The sequence below is a fragment of the Plecotus auritus genome, assembly GCF_963455305.1.
Source record: "Plecotus auritus genome assembly, chromosome: 13".
Lineage (NCBI taxonomy): Eukaryota > Metazoa > Chordata > Mammalia > Chiroptera > Vespertilionidae > Plecotus > Plecotus auritus.
In genome coordinates, this window is record NC_137779.1 from 26812240 (window position 1) to 26831615 (window position 19376).

Here is a 19376-nt window from a genome sequence, read left to right on the forward strand (position 1 = left end):
CCCAGAACTCCCTGCGGCAGTCGCTCTCCACACACAACAAATCCCAGCGTGCCCCTGGGCGGCCCGGGGTGGAGGGTTCTAGAAGGCGTGACGTGAGGTCAAGAGCGGGCTCAGAGGCGGGCACCTCTCGACAATCGCTGTGGCTGCAGCTGCCGGGCCTAGGGACGCGGGCGGCCCGGGCCGCGGACGCAGCCTCCTCGTCTCCCCGGCCATGGCCGCACTCGGTCGGCCCTTCAGCGGCCTCCCCCTGAGCGGCGGCTCGGACTTCCTGCAGCCGCCACCAGCCTTCTCCGGCCGGGCCTTCCCGCCGGGGTCGGACGGTGCCGAGTTGGCCCCGCGGCCGGGACCCCGAGTTTCTCCGAATAACCTGGGCGGGAGCCCGGCGCGCGGACGGTAGGGAGCCCGACAGGCGCGGGGTGGGTGGGCCGGGCTCTCGCTCCGCGGGAGGCTTCTAAGCCCCAGGTTACGGATGAGGAAACTGATCTACAAAGACAGTAACTGTAAGTCGCCGCAGGTCGCGTTGGGACCTCGGCCCGCCTGCACCTCTGGGAAGTGAGACGACTTTCCCCAACTCGACCGGGTCGGGTCGGGCCGGGCTCGAGTCCGGGCCATCTGGAGCCTGGTGTCCCCTCGGCGGGGCCCCGACTCGCTCCGCTTTCAGATACGGCGCGGCCGCCGATGCGAACAACTTTCAGTGCCTCTCGGACAGTCAGCTGCTTCCTCTGCAAAGTGAGGCAGAAATGGGTCCTCCAAGGGAGATCTTGGAAATAAAAGTGCTTATCGCGGTGCCTGTCCCGCATACATGTCCCCTTCCTGGGTCGGCCCCAATGTATCTCCCATGACCGTGACAGAGTGGAAGTTTAGATTGATCATCGCTGGTTAGGTCAGGACTTCCTCACGTTTACCTGATTGACCTTGTGACCTGTCTGTCCGTCCCACTGGGCCGGGAAGAGGACTGACAGCCGGGTACGGTGCGGGGTAGGAAGCTTATTGGAGCAAGAAAGAGTGGATGCTGAAAGCACAAGCTCCATGTATTTTTTTCCGGAAACTGATGTTTGTTTGTTTGTTTTGTTTCAACAGTGTTTCCGTTCCCTGCAAAAAGAAACACAAGCTAGAGCAGGAAGATGATGAGTAAGTTTCAGGTGCCATTTATTCGCTTGTCATTGAATTTACTCTAGTTTATGTCCTTAATTATTTGTTTCCAGCGCAAAGATGAAAGGAGGCACGGGAACTAGTAATAACATGGGTGGCTGTGGTTGGCTTTTGGAGAAAGTAACCGTGTGGCTGGCAGAGTCTGGAAACCGCTCACTCTCGGATTGTAAAGTTTGAATTTTGGACCATGTGAATATTATTACACACACAAAGTGAAAGAATTCCAAATGTGTAAAAGGATACATATTTAAAAGTCTTACCTTCCAAGCTCACAGCTCTCCCCAGAGGCAACCACTGTTAACTGTTTCCTTTATCTCCTCTGGGAGATAATTATAAAAAACTTACACACTTTTCACTGTATATGCTTTCATTAGTAAGAAGATATATTGTTTACACTGTGCAACACAATAATCTTTTCATTTTACTTTCTTGTAGCTTGTTGCCTATAGGCACATAGAATTTACTTAATTCCTTTTGTAAGGCTAGGTATCATCAGTATCCTGTTGATGGATTTACAAGTTATTTCTAATTTTTTGCTATTACTAACATGGGCATTCTTTTTTTTTCTTTTTTTTTTGCATGTGAAGAAAGATTGAATTTTAAGGTGACTTTTTTAAAATTAAAACTTTATTATTGAAATTATTACATATGTCCCCTCCCCCACCCCTCCTTCCCCAGGCCTTCGCCACCCTATTGTCTGTGTCCATGGATTTTCCATATATGCATACAAGTCCTTTGGTTGATCTCTTCCCACCCACTCCCACCTTCCCTCTGACATTCCAGTCTATTCCATGCTTCTGTGTCTCTGGATCTATTTTTGTATATCAGTTTATTTTGTTCATTAGATTCCACATGAGTGAGATCTTATGATACTTGTATTTCTCTTACTGGCTTATTTGGCTTAGCACATGGCCATTCTTTTTAAATTCTTATTTTTAAAATACATTTTATTGATTCTTTACAGAGAGGAAGGGAGAGGGATAGAGAGTCAGAAACATCGATGAGAGAGAAACATCGATCAGCTGCCTCCTGCACACCCCCCACTGAGGATGTGCCGGCAACCAAGGTACATGCCCTTGACCGGAATCGAACCTGGGACCCTTCAGTCCGCAGGCCTATCCACTGAGCCAAACCGGCCAGGGCATAGAACTAAATTCTTCATATATATTTGCAAGTAGGTGAATGGATTTCCTAGATGGGAAATTGCTGGGTCTTAAATTTCTTTTCTTTTTTTTTAAGAATTTTTAAATACTTTTTAAAAATATATTTTTTTTTATTGATTGCAGAGAGGTAGGAAGAGGGAGAGAGATAGAAATATCAATGATGAGAGAGAATCATTGATCAGCTGCCTCCTACACACCCCAGACTGGGGATCAAGCCCACGACCTGGGCATGTGGCCCAACTGGGAATTGACCAGGAATCGAACTGTGACCTCCTGGTTCATAGGTCCATGCTCAACCACTGAGCCATGCTGGAACCAGAGTTGTCAATTTATATTCTTTATAGCAATGGAAATGTCTGTTTTTCCATCTTCTCACCACATCTGTATTTTTAAATTTTATGATCTAATAGGCAAAAATTGTATTCATAGATAGGCAGTCAGTGGGGTGGTTGCGATAAAAGAGGATATCCAGATGACCAGCCAAATGAAAAGATGTTCAACCTCATCAGTCTTTAGGGGAGTGCATATTAAAGCCACAATGATATAGGAGTGGTCATGGAGCCTCAGGAACTCTCTAACACTATGGATGAGAATGTAACTTAGTGTAGCACTTTGCGAAACAGGTTGGTATTATCTAATAAGTTGAAGTCATATGTACCTTTTAACCCACCAGTTCCCCTCCCGAGTATGTACATGTGCACATCAGGAAACATATACAAGGTGTTCTGGTCTTGAGATTGCACTTGCTGATGCCCAGACCATGAAATACTTTTGGCCTAAATACTGAAATAGAACAGGGCTAGTTGCCATACAGCTTTCAACTAAACTGGTAATATAGTGCTTGCAAATCTGCTTCATGGTAAGAGTTTGAACAGCTGAACTTCTCTAAGGAGGCTGGCAGTTTTAGTGAAAATGGCACAGAAGTAGGATTCAGGGGCTCTAGGGTGGGTCTGTCTGGTGCCCAACATGTAATTCTGTTGTATATGACATTTGGAGGGAGTACTTAAGTTTTCCTAGATCCTAGTTTCCAAATGTGCAAAACAAAGAATTTGGATTTGATGAACTCTAAGGTCTCTACGAAATAGAAAATTTTCAAGGAAGTAAAGATAGTTTATGTTTGAAGGTAGGGGAATGGTGTATCTCATTACTCAAGAACTCATAGAGCCAACTGACAGTATGGCATTTTGGAGAGGACCAAGAAATCAGCAGCAGCATCAGCACCTGTAGTACTTGGAACAGACCTGATGAGGCATATGTTTTGGCCATAAGGGAATATGGGATGCCTACAGACCACCTTCTCATGTGACCAGTTTGATAGAGCAGCAGCAATGTGACAAAATATGGCTGGTGCTGAACTGCTGCTTTGTGACTTTTGGTTCCTTACTCCCACTTGACCTATCCAGAGCCAAATAAATAGGAATGACTTTAAGTTTCCACATTGTACACTTATAATTTACAAAGCAAAATCTTGTAGGTACAGCTTAGTTTGGCAGAGAGCAGTAGAAGAAAACATTTCAAGGAGGCTGTGAGAATGACAGAAAAGAAAATGCGTGATTTTCCATCTTGTAAACACACACTGTCAAAAGTTATTAGAGTTTTTTCATATAAGAATTTGATGAGAGATAGGGATGATCTACATTTCATTTATATTCAGGATTTTCATTGAAAAAAATTTTTTTTCCAGTTGCCCAGTAAGAAAGAAAAGGCTAACTGAAGCAGGGCTCTGTGCTGGTCCTAATGACTGGATTCTTTGTGCACATCAGGACAGAGAGGGTCATGGAGTAAATCCATGCACTAGTGGCCTTTCTGCACCTGGCATGTTAGATGTTATTTGTGAAGAAATGGATCAGACAACTGGAGAACCACAGTGTGAAGTTGCCAGAAGGAGGCTTCAGGAAATTGAGGACAGGTAAATGGGCAGCGTATGTAACGGGCTTGTTGTTGTTCCTATGTAATGTCTCTACTCTTTTAAGCTAGTCTAATTCATCATTTAATGATACCTTGATCCTCAACCTCTTAGAGAAACTGTAAAAATAAGGGAACTCAAAATGTACATATTAAATGTTAAAGTAAGCTCTTACAGAACTGTACAGAATTTTTTCACTTACTATCTCTGAATATTCATTTTTGGTTTATGGGAGAGTCAGGGACACATTTTTTTTTTTTTTTAATGTTTTTATTGATTTCAGAGAGGAAGGGAGAGGGGGAGAGAGAGAGAGAGAAACATCAATGATGACAGAGAATCATTGATTGGCTCTCTTATGCATGACCCTATTGGGGTTCAAGCCTGCAACCTGGGCATGTGCCCTTGACCGGAATCAGACCTGGGACCCTTCAGTCTGCAGGCTGATGCTTTAGCCACTGAGCCAAACTAGCTGGGGCCAGGGACACATTCTTCAACTTTGCATCTAATATAAAACTTAAATGAAATGTTGAGTAACTATTCTGTGTATAATTTTTTCACTCATGTATAGCCTCATGTTTTACTTGACCTTTTGCTATAGCACCTGTTACTTTTATCCTTATATTTTCATTTTTTTTCCAATTACTGGAATATATAATAGTTTGACTAAATAAATTTTTTTCTCTGCTTCTGCTGCCTTTATTTAGAATAATTGACGAAGATGAAGAAGTTGAAGCTGACAGAAATGTTAACCATCTCCCCAGTCTTGTCCTTTCTGATGCTATGAAAACAGGTTTGAAGAGGGAATTTGATGAAGTCTTTACAAAGAAAATGATTGAGTCCATGTAAGTTTTGGTTCCTGGTTTCCATTTAAATATGATCTTGAAAACCCAGTGTCTCTAGACATTGCCTATCCTATCCTAGCCATCTCTTCACCTCCTGATCACCAGCCAAGGGCAAGAACAGTAGGTTTTGTGTTTAGTCCAGACCTTTTTAGTTCATTGGAGTGAGCAAAATGCTCTGCAAGAAAAAGTTTGAAGAATGCAGGAGTGGCTGCTTTGCCTACTTAACCCTTGGATTCTTTGAATACAGTCCTGAAACGCACTGCATTCTATTTGGGAATGGGAGGATTGGCAAGAAAGAGCCCATTCTCTTAAATTCTTGTAATAGGACATAGGATCCACATTTCAAAACCTCTTGTTTACCTGGCTTCTCAGTTATCCAGGAACACTATCAAGACCTAGGAAACAAATAAAAAAATATCTTCCAGCAGTCCGAAAAGAGAGTTATCACAAAGATTACAAATCAAAACTCATATGTTTGTCTTATAGTGTGGATAGCCTGTCAGGCCTTTAGCTGTAAGCACCATTATGCCCCTAATTCAGGCACAGTTTCATTTTTCTGGTTTCCTAGATCATGAGAGTACAAACACAGAAACAGCTAGTGAGAGAACAAACACTTGTAGTGAGTAATGAAAGTATAGTGTGAGGCCCTAACCAGTTTGGCTCAGTGGATAGAGCGTAGGCCTGCGAACTCTAGGGTCCCGGGTTCGATTCCGGGTTCGATGCCTTGGTTGTGGGCGCGTCCCCAGTGGGGGGTGTGCAGGAAACAGTGATTGATGTTTCTCTCTCATCAGTGTTTCTAACTCTCCCTCTCCCTTCCTCTCTGTAAAAAATCAATAAAATATATTTTTTTTTAAAAAAGAAAGAAAGTGCCCTAACCGGTTTGGCTCAGTGGGTAGAGCGTCGGCCTGCGGACTCAAAGGTCCCAGGTTCGATTCCGGTCAGGGGGATGTGCCTTGGTTGCGGGCACATCCTCAGTGGGGGGAGTGCAGGAGGCAGCTGATTGATGTTTCTCTCTCATCGATGTTTCTAACTCTCTCTCCCTCTCCCTCCCTCTCTGTAACAAATCAATAAAAATATATTTAAAAAAAAAATAAAAAAATAAAAAAGAAAGAAAGTATAGTGTGAGGACAAGAGAGGAAACTGGAAAGCAAACATAAGACCCTAAAAAGCAAAACATCCTGGAGCTCATTAACGTAAGAGCTAATGATAGCTGGGTAATTTTTGTAATGCTTGAGCCTAGGTGATCGCCAGTCCTCGGCATCTGCTGTAGGCAGGTTCTAAGTGCCATTTGTGTGTGGCCTCCATGAGACTTGATAATCAGGGTACGTGGCATATACCTGATCCATTCTCTTAGGGTACCAGTCCCAGTGGTGCTAGGTAGATGAAGCATTACTCCCTTTGGCCATAGTGGGTTCAGCGCTGCTTGATGTTAGATCACAGCCCCTAACTTGAGCTTATAATTAACTACCCAACCCGGAGGATGGGTAAATAGTTTAGCCAAGAGAAAGCAGGTCACGTGGCTCTCCAGCCTAAAACATAGCACTTTCTGCTCTTGGTAGTTTTCCAGAAGCTAGCCTTTGGAGAGATTCTTTATTGTTTGTGTTTTAGTTTGCTTTACTTGCCTTTGGGCTCCAGAAACCATCAAACCAGTAGTGACTGGAGGAGGTTAGGTGGGGGCAGACACAGGCATTGGGCACATAATCATTTTGGCTTACTGCAAAAAGAATTACACTTTTTAAAAAATATGTTTTTATTGATTTCAGAGAGGAAAGGAGAGGGAGAGAGAGAAACATAAATAATGAGAGAGAATCACTGGATTGGCTGCCTCCTGCACGCCTCCACCTGGGGATCAGGCCTGCAACTTGGGCATGTGACCTGAGCAGGAATCAAACCATGACCTCCTAGTTCATAGGTTAACGCTCAACCGCTGAGTCACACCTGCCGGGCAACATTATACTTCATAGCTATACTAAGCAAAGGGCATACTGAGATACTTTTAATATATTTGTCCAGGGCTTCGTTTTCATTTATAATAGGTTAGTACAAGATAGTACACATCAATGTGTCTCTCTCACATCAATGTTTCTCTCCCCCCTCTCTCCTTTTCACTCTGTCTAAAAAAAGTTATATTAAATCAGGGGCCTCTATTTTTCACATTGGATGTTTATATTCTAATCACAGCATCAGTACAGCCAGTTGGTTTGATTAAAAATGCATGCAGAACTGTAAAATTTTATGTATTTGAATATCCTTTCTAGAAATTATTTTGCATTATTATAGTAAATCTCTTTTGATGCTTTCAGTGTAATTCTACATATTAGATAGCAGACTAGCTTCTCAACATGTATCTTTTATTTTCATGTCTTAAAATTTTTAATAAAAATCTGTATTTTATTTCTTAGGAGCCGTCCTTCCATGGAGCTTGTGCTCTGGAAACCTCTCCCTGAACTCCTTTCTGATAAGCCAAAGCCGTCATCTAATGCTAAGAGCTACACAAGAGAGAGCCAAGCTAAGCATGCCTCTACTGACACCACCTTCCCTAGGAGAACTGAACTGTTCTTGGAACCTCGGCAAACAGGGCTGCCTATTTACAATAGTCTGGAGACAGCTGCTTGCACAGAAGAAGAGATGGAACTCTAGAATGTGTTTCTATACTAAAGTTGTCAAGTTTTAGAAGGCTCATGTGTTTATTCGTGAGCCTACTTATATAGTATAGGGACTTGAAAGTTATGAAACGGGTGCAAGAATATCTCCACCTGTGGTTTGGGGTGGGACTCTAATTTTGGGTAGCCATTTCTTAAATTCAACTTTTTGCCAAGGAAGCTTGCCTCCAGGGAAAACTATTTTCTAGAGGTATTATTTTTGTGAGGTTACAGTCTGCACAGGCAAGTATAGACACTCCATGTGTAAGGGTGACTTAAATCATCTGTCACATTGTTCAGAAACTTGGAGAATACTGAGACTCTTGAGTTGAAAAAAGATGCATTAAGAAAGAAGGGTACTGCTAACTACAACTGAACCCTGACAGTTGAATCCCAGCTTCACCTGTATATATGAAGTCTGTTTACAGTGGTGACTATGATTGGGGAGAAGGAGGGAAGAAAGCAGTAGCTTAAGCCTATTGCTAAGAAATTTAATAGAGGCTCTGAAACTTGTACAGTAGTTGTCAGTTCAAAGTAGCTAAATTGATTAGCCCGTAGCATTGTGGCTCACCTCTCTGCCTCTGAAAATGCAATGAAAATACAAAGAAAAGGTTTATCCTTTGAGGCTTTTTTGCTCTGTGTTACTGTAGTTCCTTGGATTCCCTTGCATAATTGATAAACCGAACTATTCAGAGATGTTTACAACTTAATTAACTTGGATAATTGAAAAGATTGTGGTATCCCATGTGCAAATTGGCTCTGGGAGAAGCACCTCTAGGGTAATCCTGAGGAAGTGCTGTATCAGCTAAGCCCAGTATTGATAACGTCAGTAGTTAAAAGAAGGTTGTACCTGGATGAGCAAGTTGAGTTTTAAATGTTAATTTAGAAAACAATGACTGGATAATTAACTGAGAACATATGGGCAGCCATGTTGAGATTTACTGAAATAGCCAGTTTGCCTGGTGCTTCAACTATTATGCAGTAGCCTAAACGTTGGTAGAGAATAGCTTCCTGCAAGCAGGCAGTGTTCAGTGTTCAGTGTTCAGACGTAAACCAGCTCAAGGTGTCCTTTGGGGATAACCAAGGTTGAAGTGTTTTATTTCTCAGGAAGAACTTCTCTGTGTGGCAAGGACTCAGTAGTGCAAAGTGAAATGACAATTCCTTTAATGCTACAGAATATTCACTATAACTTATTAAATGAGTGTAATAGTGTAATATTGGCCCTTTCCTCACATAACAGGAGAACACCCTAGTTCTTTTTGTTTTCTGGTTTTCTTCTCCCTTTGTAGGAATCAGATACCTTGTATAGAAAAAACATGATTTATACCAAGTATAGAGGTAACTTTTTAGAAACTAGCTCCCAGGCCTTTTGAAACACATGCTGAAATCCTTCCCCTTGTTACAGATGGTGTGGAAGTCACAAGTCTGTTTATTGGACTGTTTCTTCTCTTGCCTTTTGTTCCTGCTCTCTCTATTTCTGTCTGGACAGTCAGGAAAAGATTTAATGTTTAATATTTAAACAAAACATTTAATGTCTACACAATAAAATTATTCAAACTTCAAACCAGTATTTAAACCAGTTGGAAACCAGCTAATAGTTTCTTAATCTCAGATTTAGAGATGAATGTAAACTGTATTCTGCTGAAATCTGCAAGTGTCTGGTTCATGCCATTTGAAAAACTCCTGCCTTTAGGTCATTGTTTAATGGGACCAACTTGTCAAGTTTGTAGCCTTAAAGAAATCTCCATGTTAAAAAACTTGTTCTGTTACAACCCAAAAACATGAAGCAACTCCTGGAATGTGGAGTTAAGTCCCAGTGTTAGGGTGGAAGGGGAGGTAACAGCTTTCCCAAGAAGCACCCAACACACGATTGTCTTCTATAGGGATTGTTGGGCAGGCCTTTGATCAAAGGTCTGTAATGAGGAGGAAAGAAGAGCCCCCAAACAAGGCTCTGATACCCTAGGCAAATATAGGAGAGAATTACGATTCTGTTTATTAAAAACAGAACTTGTTTTAGGAGTCAAGCTATCTGACAATTATTTCTGCAGGAAAAGGGATGTTTAATGCTCCTTTTTAAACTTCTTGCATACGTTTTTACTAAAATCGTCTTCATCCTTGTGGTGCTTATTCACCTGAGCCGTCTCCACAGTCCCCATGCTTCTGTTTTTTTCTTTTTATAGCATAAGATTTTGCTTTTGCCTTAAGGTTTCCCTAGGGGAATAACGTCTTTTCATTTTGTACAGCTTTTGCAGCATGGATCAAAACATTGGCTTTCTATGCTAATGTACGAAGAGGAAAAATTATCTAAAGCAGGTGAGCTTTAATGAACAAATGTATATTTTCTCTGAGTTTGAATAGGGTGTGTGGATTTTTTTAAAAAACATTAATATGAAGAAAGTCCAGTTCTCACAAATACTAATCAAATAAAAAAACCCTCATTCTTGAAAAGGTGCAAATGTAAAATTTAGGAAAATAACTAGAACCATGAGAAGAATGTTTACCAGCAAGTTCATTAATTATTTTGGATTTGGAACTTGGTTTTGTTTTTTAATAGTGATAAGAATGGTGCAGTACTAGGAAAGTTCTGGAAAATGCTGTCAATTTTGCTTTAAAAAGAGAATCTGGTGTTTCTGTATTTTATTGTTTTCAATAAAACTTCCTAAGTGTTTTGGACTTTTTGAGATATTTGTATTCCTGTACTTAAGTAAATATAACAATCACTTCTTTGCTTTCCTCTAAATTGTATTTGAAGTAGCATTCATATCAGTGAGGGGCTTAAATATATTCTGAAGAGATGATTATGTTGGGTTAAAGGTAAGTTTCATAAATGAATTAGCTCTTTACAAAACAGGCATACTATGTCTTGCCATTTCTAAAACCCTTAGAATGCTTTCCACTCTTCTTAGCAATTCACTACTGTTGTATGAACAGCATTGATTGGTAATGGTGATTGATTGCCAGTATTCAGATGGCAATGGTGACTGAGTCTTCAAAAATGTTCAAATATGGAGTTGAAAAGGGTGTATAGAGTTCACAGTTGTGTTGTTTTTTTAGGTTTGGGATCTTTAAAAATAAGGAATAGGAAAATTCCAGAATGTTCAATTATATGACCATTCCTTTCTTGAGTTGACAGGTCACTGGGTGGCAGTATTGCCTGCATATTTTCAACCATTGTTTGATAAATGTGGATCCCTATTTATGGGCAGGTTAAGTTTGGGTTACAGTTATAGAAAACTCAGGATCTTGTTTTTTCACCAAAATTTGGAAATCATGGCTAAAATTTACTTTTAAAAGTTCTTTCACAGGTTTAAAAACTAAAAATCCTTAGATATTGACAAGATAGTAGTATAATCCAATTCACTAAGTGCAGTGTTCAGACTTCACCAGTGGTTTTATAGTCTTTTTGCAGCAATACCTAAAATGTCAGTTGGTTTTATTGATAAAATGTGGTTTAGGCAGTGTAACATTTAATTCCTTGAGGGGGAGCCCTGGTCATTGTGGCTTGGTTGAGAGTTATTTTGTGCATTGAAAGGTCACTGGTTCAATTCCTGGTCAGGGCACATGCCCAGGTTGTAGGTTTGATCCCCAGTGAGCGGTGGGGTGGAAGGGGTGGGGGGGGTGGTTCAGTAGACAGCTAATCGATAATTTTCTCTCTCCTTCCCCCTCTCTAAAATCAATTAGAAACATAAATATTTAATTCCTTGAGGGGAAATTTAGTTTTGTGTATATCCATTTGGTTCAAATATTCTACCAGTGGCATTGTAGATACAACTCCAGCAAGATAAGGATGTCGTCTTTCAACAACTGATTAGTGGGTAAGTAAGCCAGTCTTCCTGTCCCTTAATGAACATTGGGTCCAAGGGTAAAGATTTAATTTTTAGACTATTAGACTTTAACCTATGCCATAAAATATTCCTGGAGTACGCAGTATTACCTTCTGTCTACAGTTCTGTGCCTACTTTGTGTTTGCTCTAGTAGTATTCCTAGAAAAGCAAGGAAGCACACACAGATTGGTGTTACAGGGCCCAGGGAAATGCTGTGCAGGCATGTCACCGGATTCTTTTAATCTCTGTTGTGGACAGCCCTCTGCACTGAATAGAAATTGTGTTTTGGTTTTGTAGGAAAAGGTCTTGATTTTTATTTCTAACCATTCCATTTAGTGTTTCAATATGAAGACGTCTTGAATGCCAGGTGTTTTCTCAAGACTGAGGAGTGTTTAGTAATTTTCACCCATCTGTGCAGGAAATGAAAACCCTGGTAACCTACACCGGTTATGTATGTCCTGTGTGTTATTCCTGTTAGTACAGCTGCCTCTTTCATGTGATGTCATTGAATGTAAATTACTTGAGCCTCAATTTCCAGATGCTTCTGCTATTTTGATGGAAGCTTAAAATGCATCTGTAATTTCATCTGCCTACACAATCTCTAAATAGATTCTCAGCTCTTAAGTTTTCAGTTATAGAAAATCAGGTGATCAAGTTTTTAGTCATGAGGACAGCTGGACTGTCCCTACATTTACGATACAGAAACTCGGAGTCTAAGCAAGCTTGCATGCCACGCACCAGGATCGGGCTCTGGCTTCAGTGACCAGGGATCTTAGGCCTCTTGCCTTCAAGTAAGCTTGTAGACATGCCTCCAATCACACTGAAAGCCTTCCCCTGTACTGGGTTGAAACTAGCCTGGTGTGCCTTGCTGTTTGGGACTGAATCCCATCTCCGTCTACTCATTCAGTTTGACCTCCCCAGAGGTTGTCTTAACTTTGGCATAGAATGCTGGCATAGGTGAAATGTCAGTGAGGGAAACCCTTTACCACCTCCTAAAAGGATTCCCAAGAGATGCACCATGAAGGATGAGGCCATCAAGTCTCTAGAACAGGTTCATTGTTTTGTGAAACAAGTTCTAGAGTATGTATATTTAATTGTAATTAAAACCCTTCCAAATTGGATTAGGAGAGAATAGCTAACTTTTTAGTGCTTGGGATGGTGCCTAGAATATCCTAAGTGCTTCTAATACACCATCTCTGAATCCTTTGGCAACTGGTAGAGATACTATTATGCCCCTTTACAGGATGAGGAAATAAGTGGTATGTCCAGGATTACCCAGCTAACCAGTGGCAGAATTGAACCCAGGGAGTCTTGATTCTAGAAAGTGCTCTTAAACCCTTCAATAATGGCAAGAAAATCTTGATATTGAATGGTATGCCCTTCTCTCACAGGAGACGGTATAGCAAAACAGTGGTTCTAGCTCTGCCACTTAACTAGCTAAGGGTCCGTTAGGCTGAAGAAATGATGTGAAATATAGTAACTGCTCTAAGAGTATATCACTTATGGCCTTCAGGAATTGTAGCAAGCAGTAATTACAGGGAAAAAACCTCAGGCACTTTAAAAGGGGCATGCTTACTGAAGTTAGATAAATCACTATCACAGCAAACAATGAAACACCTGGGGAGAACATAAGCTCCAAGAAGGAATCATAGAACAAAGACTGCATTGCACTTTTTTAATTGCATGGGTAGTTTTAAATAAATGAAGAAAGCACCTTCCAAAAGTTATGCTAGCAGGGAGCATTTACATAGTAAATTTCTCTAACTTTACAAAGATTCTTGATCTTTACTTGAACTGTACATGAGGGAAAGGACCCCCCTCAGCCAGGTTTCTCTCTGCTTGCAGAAGCAAACTACAGTCCCTAAAAATCAGAGGCAGGTCTAGGATGCTGAGAAGAGAAATGATACAGGGCCATTCATAAATTCCCTGTCTGATGTCCCTTTGTAAGTACTTTAGAGCAAACTACCGCCCTTAAGATACAACCTCAAAAGCTGTAATTCTGGATATAGTACTATATCTGAGTTCCTTGGACTGCTGAATGTCTCAAAAGACAACACTTGGGGTGACCTGTGAGGTTTAACAGACAAATATTTTGCTGTGCATCTTCTACTTTGGCTTTTTGAATGAAGCACAGACAGGCTTCTCTGCTATCTTCCAGGCAGTGTAAAAATCAAGGAAAAGGGCAATGTTGGGTCATTCTTTAGACACTTATCAGCTGGGGAAAGAGTTCATTGGCAAAAGTGTCCTCCCAGGAATGGTCTACACCAAGCAGAGAGGACATGTCGCTGAAAGGGGAAGGGGAGCCCTCATATGTACAGTCACTATAAGCATCCAGGAGGCAGGAAGATGGCTTCAGGCAGTGGCTGGATGAAAGTAGATCTGGGATACCCAGCTCTGGAATGAAGTCATCTACAAGTTCTTCCTTCACTGAGACAGCGAATTCAGGGTGATCTTTCTCTGAGGGGCTGGAAGGTGCTTCCTCCATTTTCACTACCACATCAGCTTGGCTCTCTGTCTCAGAGGGCATCTCTAAGACCAGGGGCTTGGTATATACATGGTCAAAACGAATCAGTTCATTAATGGCTTCCAGCTTGGCTGATGACGTCCCCAGTGATGGAGAAGGGGAGGCTGGTAAGGAACTGGGTCCTTCTGGGTAGGCCTCTGGGAGCTGCTCCAGGCTGGTCGAGTCTGGGGAAGGACATCTGAGGAACATGACTGGGTCCAAGTTGAACAAGATGCCCAACAGGATATCAGACTGCAAGAGGCAAAAATCAGAATGCACCTGAGAATCCACCTAGAACATGAAGTACTAGGTCCTGTAATATAAATGAATCATTATGCTACAGGACAGTGGTTGGCAAACGGCGGCTTGCGAACTGCATGTGGCTCGCGAGCCGCGGTTTGCCGACCACTGCTATAGGATAACCTCTGGAACCCACCAGACCCATTTATCTACACTTCACTCCATGTTCTGAATCACCTGGAAACAGGAAGATAGTTGATGTTCAAACCTATACCAACCCAAACCAACTTCTGTCCTAATCTGGCTGGTAGGAGTATCGGGCATCAAACATGGAATTAACTAGTGATACACCTCTTCAGTAAACCCAAACAACCCCTACCTCAGAGTCTGAAGAGTCAACACTGTCAGAATCCATGGGGAGATGTTCTGGAGGGGTGACAACTGGGCCTGCACCTGCTGCAGAGGTGCACGTAGTCTGAGTGCTGCGGACTCAGCAGACCCGGCCACTGGCCTCGCTCCATTCCCCTGGGAGGAAAAACCAAAGTGAATAAACGGCTGAGAATCCCCAGGGAAATGCTCACCAGACAGCTGTGATTCGCAACTTCCAATAAATTTAGAAAACTAATCTTTAGAGCTGAAATATTTCCCTGACCTCTGTTATTTCCATTTTCTTGAGTCCTCAAGAAAAGATAAGAAAAGGGAATAAGACTAGCTTTTTAAAAATATATATTTTTATTGATTTCAAAGAGGAAGGGAGAGGGAGGGAGAGAGAGAAACATCAATGATGAATGAGAGAGAATCATTGATCAGCTGCCTCCCTGGCCAGGAATCAAACTGTGACCTCCTGGTTCGATATTCAACCACTGAGCCACATGGGCCAGGCAAAACTAACTTTTCACTGTGGTTTTGCATGCCATGAAACATTTTTACTTCCCAAAGGCTCAAGCAGTACTGATATTCTTAAATAATATCCTAGTGATATTCTCTGTAAGAATAACATTCCTAAGTAATAAAGTAGTAAATTCAGGCCCAGAATCTTTTCGGATAGCCATTATTTTAAAGTTTGTCCTGAACATTACCTCCACAGAGAGCACTCCTGTCAGTCTTAGACCACTTAAGCATTGTCACTGATTTGACATAATCCATAGATTAAAAGCCATAAATCTTCTATCAGAGAAGTGTCACTATCAAAATGAGTCCTTACTTATTCATATTCATCAAAAAGCTTCTATAATTTTAGTAGCATTCAAAGTCAGATTTGACTGGCTCTCTTACGCTGGTTCTCCTTAACGCTGGCACATCTTAGGGGCTATCAGCATTTGTTAGTACTTGCTCTTAGAGCACCATGTAACTTACTAAGTATTAGGGCTTGTACTATTCAATACACACTTGAAAATAAGTAAGTGTCATTACAGAGGTCATGTCATGCCACTCAGAAACAGTTCTGACACACACCACCAGATAAAGGAGAGCCTTACCTTGGTTTCTTCCTCCTCCTCGGTAGCCAGGGCATCCACGCCCAGGCGCTGCCTTAACTCCTGGTTCTCCACTACAAGGCCATGAGTTTTCTCTCGTAAAAGTTGATTTTCCAGCAGAAGTTTCTGGTTCTGGAAGAAAGTTCATAAGAGGCTATTAAAACATCTAATTCTTTCACTATTAACTTCCCTTCCTTCTCCTTTGGGAAAACTATGCTTATTCAGTGCACACTAGGTATTAGAAGGCCCCAGGTCATAATTACTAAAAATAAGCTATTTAAGAAGTGCCAGTTCATGGGGTCACAAATAACACAATGCCTCCAACTGATATAGACCTCAGCAAAGGTATGATGTTTAAAAAAAATCCTATCTTGAATTGGCAGGTAGTAACAAAAGTGGACCATAAAATCAAAATACGTAAAAAAAGAAAGAATAATATAAATCATCATTGTTTAGGATGTGTCAATGGCAACAGTTTAGGGGAATGGAACCGTTAGTGGACTTTGGCCACGCCAGGAAGGGACTCAAGTTTAAGCAATGATTTCTTTCCTAATCTGCTCTTAATAATTTCTTAGTACTACCTTGATAAACATTGTCGTAATCCGCCAACTTTGAAACAGATCTAGTACCACATGCCTGAGGGTGGGTCATTTCTCTCATGAAGCTTCACCATTTCACCAATGACCTGTCTACCCTAACTTAGACTTCATTTTTTTTTAAATATATTTTATTGATTTTTTACAGAGAGGAAGGGAGAGGGATAGAGAGTCAGAAACATCGATGAGAGAGAAACATCAGTCAGCTGCCTCCTGCACACCCCCCACTGGGGATGTGCCTGCAACCAAGGTACATGCCCTTGACCAGAATCGAACCTGGGACCCTTCAGTCCGCAGGCCCACGCTCTATCCACTGAGCCAAACCGGTTTCGGCTAGACTTCACTTTTAATCACATGTTCCATTTTATTCTAAAGGGACCAAAACAACTTGGGATGGGCGGCAAGTACCAGAACATTTACCAGGTAAGGATATACAATAGAGAGAGGAGTTCAGCCTTAAGTATTTTTACCTCTTCTTCCAAATCTACCACTTGTTGCTCCAGCTCGCTCATTCGAGCTTTCTTTCGGTCTCTGGCAGTCTGGGCTGCTACTCTGTTTTTCAGTTTCCTGAGAACAGAAGGGACATACCACACTGAGTCATCTCCAACCTTATTTAGATCTTTATTTGAAAACTCGGCCAGCTGGTGCTTTCACATAACTTTACAGTATCCGGTAGATGAATGGTAAAATACGATCCAGGCTCTTCCCCTCAATAAAACAAAACAAAACAAAACAGAAACACAGCCTTCTTTCAGCCTATCTTGAAGACCTGCTTTTATTCTCTCTCGTGTTGCTTTATTCTCTCCCATGTTGCATCATCCACTTCAAGTCTCATTCTGGCCACAGCACGGGGGCTGGACACAAATATTCATCTTGCAACATAAGAACTTTCTTCCTCCCCTTTCCGCTCCCCCTCCGCTTCCTGACTCCGATTCCCTGGAACAGGATCCAACCAGGACTGATCCAACCTGGCGAAGGCTGCAATCAGCCCTCTCTCCCCCAGCGCAACTCAAGTAAGGGAGGGGCTGATGGATGCCTTTGGCTCTCAGGCTGAGATCCTGGGCAGTCCCCGGGACTGGCTGCTCCGGGAGGCACTTAATCACGAAGTGCACACTGATCAGGAAAGAAATAACACTACAGAGGACTAAGTAACCAGCATTTCTCACTCTCCCCAACTACGTCATGAAGCAAATACCATTTTAAGGCTGTGGTGACCTCGGAGTCCGTTCAACAACTGTCATTTCAGCTGCCCCCTCCAAAGAAAGTAGGTAAACCGAGAGGATAATCGACTCCAAGTTCAAAAAAGCTGAACGACTGTACTGTGGTCACTCAACATACCCAGCTCTAGGCACCCCTCATGAGACAGGAAAGAAGGAAATAAAAAACGACTGAGCAGCCCGGACTCCACTGAGCGCGGTGGATGCGGCCAGTCCAGACTTCCTGCCCTGCCCCGCCCCACGCCGCGCCACGCTGGCATCGGACCCGCCAGGCCGAGGGCGCCCGAGCGCTGCCCGATCCAGACCCAGACCCCTGGCCCGGTTTCGGATCCGATCTCAGACCCGGGCCCCTCGCCCACCTCCGCAGCGCCTTCTCCTCGGGACTCAGGTGTGTAAGGCGCTGTCGCTTTCGCGCCAGGGGTGGCCCCCCGCTCTCCGCCTCCGAGCTGGCCCCTCGCTGGCCCGGCAGCATGAGTGGTACATTCCGGCCGGCCGGGGCTCCGGCGGCGGCGGCGGCGGCGGCGGGCTTGCCGGACAGAAGCAGCACTTTAGGGGCCCCGGCCGCCGGGCTCTGCGCGGAAGCCACCACCACCATGGCCCGAGAGTGTGTACGCGAGTGCGCGCCGCCGCCGCCCAGACGCCAGGACCGGCCGCGCCCAGCCTTTCTACGATCGTGGCCTCCCGCGATTGGCCAGTACCGCGTGACGCGTAGAGGACCTCGTCTCCCATTGGTCCAAAGGATCCGGTGGAGGCGGGGCCAAGACGTCCAGCGTGGCGGCGGCTTTTCCCGGCAGGGTGTGCGGGGGCATTTTCCGCGGGGGCGACCGGAGAGACCCAGCCCTGGGCGGGTGCGGGGCCCCCGAGGGTCAGAGAAAGGGTCGGGCCAGGCGTAGTTTCCTAAACACTAGCCCTCCCTCCCCCTAGGCTGACGCATTTTTACTCAGAATTGCAGAATTTCATTCCAAACCGAGGTATTTCCAGACTGACAACTTTTTTTTACCGAGACTAACAGATTTTTATCTCTGGCGGACAGGACTTTATCTCGTGCGCCTCTCCCTCCCGGAGTGGACGGGAAGTCGGGAGAGAGCCGAATCGGGCCTTGGGCTCGGAAAAAAACCCCTATAAAGAAATTCCCCGAAATACATGTCTTGAGAAGATGAGATTGCGCACTTGACAGGGTTTCATAAAACGATAGGTGTGGGAATGCATGTAATTTAACTTTTCTTTGCATTTCTAAGCTCTCTAGTCGAAGCGTTATATAATTCTTTTTTTCATGAGAAAAATATTTCACGTGTAAAAACGAAGGGAAATTCAAGGCTCCTGCCCGGAGGTTGCGGATCAATGGGTGTGTGTGTGTGTGTGTGTGTGTGTGTGCGCGCGCAAAGATAAGTAACACTCGTAGCCAGTGATTGGAATATATGCAAAAAGTGAAAAAGATGGACAGGGGCCCTGGCCGGTGTGGCCCAGTGGTTAAAGCGTCAGCCTGCGGACTGAAGGGTCCCGGGTTCGATTCCGGCCAAGGGCACATGCCTGGGTTGCGGGCTCCATCCCCAGTAGGGGGCGTGCAGGAGGCAGCCCATCAATGATTCCCTCTCATCATTGCTATTTCCATCTCTCTCCTCCCTTACTCTCTGAAATCAATAAAGAAATATATATATATATTTTTTAAAGAGATGGACTGGGTCTTGTAATTCTAGGGTGTTAATATGTCAGATTAGCTCTTCAGTTATATTTTGGTGGGGAGGGAACAGGATGGGAAGAAGGAGCTAAAGCAATTCAGTCTCTTGCTGTGCAGGCTCTTGAAAGGGACACAGTT

At 43.3% G+C, this 19376-nt stretch overlaps 2 protein-coding genes across 3 annotated transcripts; one reads left to right on the top strand and one right to left on the bottom strand.

The window, feature by feature from the left end:
• The first annotated feature begins 31 nt into the window (after positions 1-31).
• Positions 32-10378, top strand: CCDC117 (coiled-coil domain containing 117). 2 transcript variants are annotated; one of them, XM_080650371.1, is made up of 5 exons: positions 32-393; positions 1081-1131; positions 4000-4224; positions 4926-5063; positions 7466-10378. In XM_080650371.1, exons 1-5 carry the CDS (start codon positions 212-214, stop codon positions 7701-7703), a joined length of 834 nt encoding a protein of 277 aa, XP_080506497.1. In that variant the 5' UTR covers positions 32-211; the 3' UTR covers positions 7704-10378. The 2 variants fall into 2 exon arrangements, with proteins under 2 accessions (XP_080506497.1, XP_080506498.1); XM_080650372.1 differs by lacking the exon at positions 32-393 and having other exon boundaries at positions 1105-1131; positions 4079-4224.
• A 2812-nt stretch (positions 10379-13190) lies between these two features.
• On the bottom strand, positions 13191-18184 carry XBP1 (X-box binding protein 1). Its single transcript, XM_080650425.1, is given in 6 exon segments — positions 13191-14284; positions 14652-14735; positions 14738-14797; positions 15751-15879; positions 16814-16910; positions 17920-18184. Coding segments are annotated over 6 exon segments (1161 nt in total). The 5' UTR covers positions 18156-18184; the 3' UTR covers positions 13191-13729.
• Positions 18185-19376: the final 1192 nt, after the last annotated feature.

Coding starts and splice junctions, on each gene's coding strand:
- CCDC117 (XM_080650371.1), top strand. CDS start 212: ATGGCCGCACTCGGTCGGCCCTTCAGCGGCCTCCCCCTGAGCGGCGGC. Junction 394..1,080: donor GGGAGCCCGGCGCGCGGACG/GTAGGGAGCCCG, acceptor TTGTTTCAACAG/TGTTTCCGTTCCCTGCAAAA. Junction 5,064..7,465: donor AAGAAAATGATTGAGTCCAT/GTAAGTTTTGGT, acceptor TTTATTTCTTAG/GAGCCGTCCTTCCATGGAGC.